The 8098-nt window shown below is 41.3% G+C and overlaps 1 protein-coding gene across 1 annotated transcript in view; it reads right to left on the reverse strand.

The window, feature by feature from the left end:
* Positions 1 to 615, reverse strand: part of TXLNG (taxilin gamma) — a 28531-nt gene extending 27916 nt beyond the window's left edge. The window contains exon 1 of the mRNA XM_026449794.2: positions 292 to 615. Coding sequence (XP_026305579.1) covers positions 292 to 580 — 289 coding nt within the window. The 5' untranslated portion in view covers positions 581 to 615. The remainder of the gene's footprint in view (positions 1 to 291) is intronic.
* Between the last annotated feature and the right edge of the window lie 7483 nt (positions 616 to 8098).

Genomic DNA, 8098 nt, shown 5'->3' on the forward strand with positions numbered 1-8098 from the left:
AGCTTAGGAGTTTGAGACCGGCCTGGGGAACACAGTGAGACCCTGTCTCTACAAAAAAAATTTTTTAATTAGCCAATTCTTGATTATTTGGGGAGAAAAGCTAAGTGTCCTCTCTGCTGTTTTCGCCTCCTGCACGTAACTGCAGCAGACACATGGACTAACCTCACCGAAAACACTAGGTGTGTTGGCTAAGCACCTCTAAAGTGGTTGTGTTCAAAATGATCTGGGCTGCAGAAAACACAAGTAAAATGATTAGCATGTGAAACGTCCAACCACTGAACGGATTATTACCTAAGGTTTTTTCTTTGTTCCTGTTGCACTCTGAATCTTGCTGACCATCAGGGGGATCTGTTCGAGCTTCTCCCCCAGGGATTTCCTCTCTTGACTCTTGTGTGCAGTATGCTGGGCTCACCAAATTCCTGTTCTCTGTTATAAAGTCACTGCCTTCATCCTCTTCCAATGAATGCTTGTTACTTGTGCCACCACAATTTGAGTCTTGATGTTGAAGAATATCATTTGATTGAGAGTTACACAACATATCTGCTTTCACCCCTAGCCCACAAATTCCAGCTTCTTCCATTGTGCCAATTTCAAACTAGAGGAAAGGAGAAGGAGAAAAAAGACGGAGAAGGGGTTAAATCAAATGTAATCAATGTTCACAAGCAACGGAATGTCATAGCCTGACGGTTTTTTCTTCCTTAGTGGTATGCAAAATTGATGTAAATATGGTACTTTCTAGGTTTCACTGAGAGGTGACCTAACTATAAAGTATAAGGAAATTAAAGTTAAAATGAATCACACAACTATGCAGTACCAAAGGAGGCAAGAAAGCCATTTAGTTATAAATCTAAATTGATTTCCATATAAAAATTCACCACTTAACATAATTAGCACCTTAAAAGAAGTGAAACTGTCCCCAGTTAATGAATATTAATTATTCTGATCTTATCCTCAAGGATACAGTACAGCAGAGATAGTTAGCTAGCTATCCATTAAAATCCCATGCTCCCCCAAGTTCCTGTGGAGCTGACACTATGAGACAAGTGCCCAGCCAGGGACTACATTCCCCAGGCCCCTTACACCAAGGGGCGACCTCCGCATGAAGCTCCCACCAACTGAATGTGGGTACAGGACACGACTGTCCTTTCTGTAACAAGACTTTATTCTCAGGAGCACAAGTCCTTTCTCCACCATCTCTCCCCAACTCTGGTAAAACACAGACATCTCCAAGATCCTAGGGGATGGCAGAGCCACAGGATAAATGTAGCCTGGGTCTCCATATCCTATGTACACACAGGAAAGCCACCTTACTTACAAAGAACACCTACACTGGGGTATAGGTGAACAAGAAATCAACTTCTCTCATGCTAAGCCATGGACATTTTGAGACTGATATTTTAAGCAACTATCTCAGCCTTCATACAGATAATACACATGGTAAAGATGCCTTTATTCCAGTATGTTATTCTTACGTCAGTAATTTTACCTTACTCTGTCTTCTATCACATTGTTAACCCTATTTGAGTTTTTTCCCCTTGTGAACACTACCTGGTCATGATGTAGCACAAATTTAAATTCTGTGCATTTACTCTCCATATGAAAGAGGGCCTCTTCCTTTTCTGAATAATCCAGTTGAGGTGAGGAGGTGTTTAGTATCCTTCTCTTATCACAAATGGACAAAAGCTACATTCAAAAATTTATGGGAGAGCAGATATTTGAGATTTTAGGTTATAATCATTTTATGCAACTGAAGAAGTCAAAATATCAAAGTAGGAGGGGATGGAGAAGTTAAGGAAAATAAAATCTTATATTTTATAGTCTAACGTTGATAAATCCAGTACTGTGCTTTCATAAGAACAAATTGGCAAGGACACTTTGAAAAACTCTTGGGCAATATGGATACCTTCTAACCTAGTTAACTCTACTCCTGGGATTTTGCCCAAGTGTGTGCATATGTGTATCCAAAGGCCAAGAATAAAGGAGCACTATTCGTAATAGCTCCAAAATGGAATCAACCCAAATTGCTATCAGTAGCAGAATGGATAAACTGTAGTATATAAGCAGTAAGAATGAACTACTGTTAGATGCAACCACATAGATGAGTTTCACAGACCTATGTTGTGAAAAAGGTGCCAGAAGAGTATCTACTGTAGGAAATCATTTATGTATAAAGTTCGAAAACAAGGCAAGTTAATAAATGGTGCTAGAAATCAGGATAGCGGTTACCATTGGGAGTGGGGCCTCCTGGGGTGCTTGTAGTGTTCTATTTCTTGGTCTAGATGAGGTTGACGCATTCACTTTGTGAAAATTCATTAAGCCTAACATTTATGATTTGTATACTCTTCTCAATTTATGTTTTATTTCAGTAAAGCTTATTTTAAAAGTTGCAATTTATACATTATTCAAGAAGAGGAACCAAAACAAATATCTTCCTCTAAGAAGAGAGATTAAAGATACGCTGCTTTTCATGACACTTTTAAAATAACGTGCATGTGGCCGGGCGCGGTGGCTCAAGCCTGTAATCCCAGCACTTTGGGAGGCCGAGACGGGCGGATCACGAAGTCAGGAGATCGAGACCATCCTGGCTAATACGGTGAAACCCCGTCTCTACTAAAAAATACAAAAAACTAGCCGGGCGAGGTGGCGGCGCCTGTAGTCCCAGCTACTCAGGAGGCTGAGGCAGGAGAATGGCGTAAACCCGGGAGGCGGAGCTTGCAGTGAGCTGAGATCCGGCCACTGCACTCCAGCCTGGGCGACAGAGCGAGACTCCGTCTCAAAAAAAAAAAAAAATAATAATGTGCATGTAATACTTTGATTTCTTTAAAAAAGTAACACATTAAGGGGAAATGGGTTATCTATTTCAGAGTTATGGTTTGATGTCACACTCTAAGCCTAATTCAGATAGAAAAAACTTACCAATACTGAAACTCTTAAATTATTTGAAAAGATTTCAAAAATTCACTTCCATATGTATCATATTCTATAGAGCAATGTTTCTCAAGCATAACCCATAAAGTTTTTCAAAAATTCACGATGGCACGCATCGTGGCACATGCCTGTAGTCCTAGCTATTTGGGGGGCTAAGGCAAGTCTGAGGACAGCCTGGGCAATACAGTGAGACCTCGTCTCTTGGGGTGGGAGAGGATTCACAATCAAGTTTCAGGAAAAATCATTTGTATGATTTCACTACTGTAGAAACTTCTTAAAATTGTTAATAGGCCGGGCGAGGTGGCTCATGCCTGTAATCCCAGCACTTTGGGAGGCTGAGGTGGGCAAATCACTTGAGGTCAGGAGTTCAAGACCAGCCTGGCCAACATGGTGAAACTCCGTCTCTACTAAAAACACAAAATTTAGCCGGGCAGAGGTTGTAGTGAGCCGAGATCGCGCCATTGCACTCCAGCCTGGGTGATAAAGCGAGACTCCCATCTCAAAAAAAAAAAAAAAATCATTAATATACCCGAATAACATACTATAGCAATATTAATAACAGAACAGGTGCAAAGTGATAATTTCAATGCTACATTTCACATGTAACTACTAGTTTCGCCTCTACTTTAATCAAATATTAAAATGTCATGTACTAATTGGGTGCATAGATATATAAAGAGACCCTTTACACAAAAGCAATAGAGAGGAAAAAGTGAGTACTATTAATATCATTTTCCCCAGTTTAAAAAAAAAAAAGTTTCGGGCAGGCGCGGTGGCTCACGCCTGTAATCCCAACACTTTGGGAGACCGAGATGGGCAGATCACGAGGTTAGGAGTTCAAGACGAGCCTGACCAACATGGTGAAACCCCACCTCTACTACAAATACAAAAATTAGCCAGGCATGGTGGAGCACGCCTGTAATTCCTGCTACTCGGGAGGCTGAGGCAGGAGAATCACTTGAACCCGGGAAGCGGAGGTTGCAGTGAGCTGAGATCGCGCCACTGCACTCCAGCCTGGGTGACACAGCAAGACTCATCTCAAAAAAAATAACAATAGTAGTTTCAAACTTATTCCCTGAAACCCATTAGGTATAAGAATGGCACTACAGGCCAGTCACAGTGGCTCACGCCTATAATCCCAGTACTTTGGGAGGCCGAGGCAGGCAGATCACTTGAGGTCAGGAGTTCGAGACCAGCCTGGCCAACATGGTAAAACTCCATCTCTACTAAAAATACAAAACTTAGCTGGGCATGGTGGTGGGCGCCTGTAATCCCAGCTACTTGGGAGGCTGAGTCAGGGAGAATCACTGAAACCCGGAGGCAGAGGTTGCAGTATTACAATGTTGGCCTTAAATACTGATGAAAAGTGTATAAAGAGATAACAGAAGGGCCAGGCAAGGTGGCTCACGCCTGTAATCCCAGCACTTTGGGAGGCCGAGGCCAGTGGATCACGAGGTCAGGAGTTCGTGACCAGCCTGACCAACACGGTGAAGCCTCGTCTCTACTAAAAACACAAAAATTAGCTGGGTATGGTGGCACATGCCTGTAATCCCAGCTACTCAGGAGGCTGAGGTAGGAGAATCACTTGAACCCGGGAGGCAGAGGTTGCAGTGAGCTGAGATCGGGTCACTGCACTATAGCCTGGCAGCGAGACTCCGTCTAAAATAAATAAATAAATAAAATTTTAAAAGCCAGCTACAGTGGCTCACACCTGTAATCCCAGCACTTTGGGAGGCCGAGGCAAGCAGATCACCCAAGGTCAAGAGTTCAAGAACAGCCTGGCCAACATAGTGAAACCCCGTTTCTACTAAAAACACAAAAATCAGCCGGCTGTGGTGGCGCATGCCTTTAATCCCAGCTACTCAGGAAGCTGAGGCCGAAGAACTGCTTGAACCTGGGAGGCAGAGGTTGCAGTGAGTCGAGATCGCGTCATTGCACTCCAGCCTGGGAGATAAGGGCGAAAACTCCGTCTCAAAAAAAAAAAATAGACTCAAGGAAGGCCAAAAAACTATTGTGTAATGCAAAATAATAGCTGGTGGCATATGGCACAAACAAGAACATTAAATTAATCTGTATACTGCACAAATACCATATCACCTATTTTTCTTTTAATGTATGTCATCACTTCCTATTTGTAGTTAATATTTCTGATTTTTTTTGTCTTTCCAGACACTCCTGCCTCTGAACTCCTATCACATACTACAATATCACATATTTGATGTATACATCCTCCTAGGTAGCAACTGCTTATTATGCACAAATAGTACTCAAATGCCAACTGATGAGGAGCATACAGGGGCAAAAATGGCTGCTGAAAACAGTCCACGAAAACAACCTAGGCGTTAATACACAAGTTAAAGAAAATACCACTACTGGCCAGGCACGGTAGCTCATGCCTGTAACCCAGAAATTTGGGTGGCTGAGGTGGGTAGATCACTTGAGGTCAGGAGTTCAAGACCAGCCTGGCCAACATGGCAAAACACCATCTCTGGTAAAAATACAAAAATTAGCTGGGCATGGTGGTACATGCCTGGAATCCCAGTTTACTCGGGAGGCTGAGGCACAAGAATTGTTTGAACCCAGGAGGTAGAGGTTGCAGTGAGCTGAGATCACACCACTGCACTCCAGTCTGGGCTACAGAGCGAGACTCTGTCTCAAAAAAAAAAAAAAAAAAAAAGAAAATACCACTATTTTTATCATTAGAAGCAAGACAGTATTACATTTCCCTTCTCTCTTGTACAACTAATTTTGATGTAGTATTGGGGTATTTTTTGCGTTTGCTAATGGAAGATATACTTTGGCTCTACAAAATCTTTTTGTTTATTAATAAACCCAGTTCCAACAGGACTTGATTCAAACCACAGTCTACAAATACTCTTGAAATAGCAGGCCCCAATTTTTCTACCCCAAGGACTATTCAATTAACAACCTGTACTTGAGGCTCTGTACCTGGGCTATTGAATATTAAGCAAATTGTTAGGCCAATAACTTTATTAAATTGTAAGTGATTTCTCAGACCTTATCTCCTCAACCAGAGAATTCTATATCATATGCCCAGTACAATTTCCTACTCTGTCTTCTCTCTCTGATGCCCATTCTGGATGCCTTTTCTTGGATCAATCTCTTATATAAATAGTAGTAGTAGCAGCTAACAAAGAGTAAATAGTACATCCAGGCACTACTGTAAGAACTTTCCTATATTAACTAGCTTAATCCTCACAACAATGCCACAAGGTAGGCACTATTATTTTCTCCATTTTTGAGATGAGCAAACTATGGCATGTAAAGTTAAGTATCCTGCCTCAGGTCACAGTTAGTAAACTGCAGGGCAAAGATTTGAACTCTAGCAGTCTAGCTGCCGAGTCCATGCTCTTAACTACAAAAATATACCGCTTCATAGCTACTCTTTGTCTACTGCTGTTCAAACATCCTTGTCCTGGCCCAGGCATCTTAGAGAAGCCTATTTAATAACAGGAAGAGATGCTCCCAAAATACGATGTACAAAAATGAATTACAAAACAGAATGTACTGTATATTTTGCATATGCAGTATATATATATATATATATATATATACAGATGCTCCTCAACATACATTGGGGTTACACAGTGATAAATCCATCCTAAAGTCAGCAATGCAAGTTGAACCACAGTAAGCCAAGAACCGTATGTGTGCATGTACGTATGTATATACACACACTCACAGAGAAGTGCTGGAAGAAAATATCTTGGCCTGGTGTGGTGGCTCACACCTGTAATCCTAGCACTTTGGGAGGCTGAGGCAGGCAGATAACCTGAGGTCAGGAGTTCGAGGCCAGCCTGGCCAACATGGTGAAACCCCATCTCTACTAAAAATACAAAAATTAGCCAGGCATAGTGGCGGACGCCTGTAATTCCAGCTACTCAGGAGGCTGAGGCAGGAGAATTGCTTGAACCTGGGAGACAGAGGTTACAGATAGCCGAGATCACACCACTGTACTCCAACCTGGGCAACAGAGCGAGACTTCATCTCAAAAAAAAAAAAAAACATAAGATATCATTTTACACATCAAAAACTTCGACAACACTGTTGGAGAGGGTGTGGGGCATTCTCAAGCATTCCTGGTGGGAGGATAAATTGACTTAACCACCAAGGAGTCCAGTTGCGGAAGGGACTAACTGGGAACCAGCGCAAAGGAACCTCTGGGGTGTTGGTAATGCTCTGTATCTTGATGGGGATTTGAGTTACAGAGCTGCATGCATTTGTTAACATTTAGCACATATACACTTCTGAAGGCTTCATGGGTGAAGCGACAGTTAAATGGACAGATAACTGAAAAAGCAACCAGAGTAAAATGTCAAAGGTAAAATCTAGGTGGTGGAAAAATTGATGTTTAGTATCAACTTTGCAGTATCTTTGAAATTTTTCTTAAGATGTTGGAGGGAGAAAACATCAAGTCACATATGCTTTGATCCACCAAATTCATTTCTTATCAGTTTTTCCTATAGATATACCAGTACATTTGTGAATGACATAATATATAAGGTTATTTATGCAGCATTATTTATGGTAGCAAGAAATCCGAAATATCCTAAATATCAATAAATAATAGACTGGATGAATAAACTGCCGTACATCCATCCAATTGAGTACCGTAGTATCTGTTAAAAAAAAGAATAAGGCAGTTATATAATTACTGGTAAGGATAGGTTGATAAGGGAAAAAGCAAAATACCCTGTAGTACCTACCATATGCCATGATGTGGGGCTTCAGGAGGTACTGTATAAATTTATGAGAAGTATATCCAATCTCTGGCCAGACACAAAGAAACATTACTGGAGACAAACTGAGTGAGTGGGGACAAGACTTTCACAGCAGGCTGTTTTCACCTTTTAAGTTGGGTGCCATGAGTTACCTTTACAAGAGCTTTAACATTTTTTTTTAACAGCAAAATGAAGAGAGCTCTCTAATATAGTGCCTTATTAGGAAAAACAAAAGGGGAGGAAATGTTTATTTAAATTCCAATCTCAAATGAAAATGAAACCAACACTGAGTAGTTTCTAGCCGGATTTCTATTAGAACCCTTCCCTACAGACAATCATGACACAAAAGCTATCACATCTGCATCCCGTGAGCAGTATGTGTACCTCTTAGAGAAGCACAACACTGTGCTACAAATGTTTGTTTACAA

This window comes from Piliocolobus tephrosceles, chromosome Y (genome assembly GCF_002776525.5).
Source record: "Piliocolobus tephrosceles isolate RC106 chromosome Y, ASM277652v3, whole genome shotgun sequence".
NCBI classification, from domain to species: Eukaryota; Metazoa; Chordata; class Mammalia; order Primates; family Cercopithecidae; genus Piliocolobus; species Piliocolobus tephrosceles.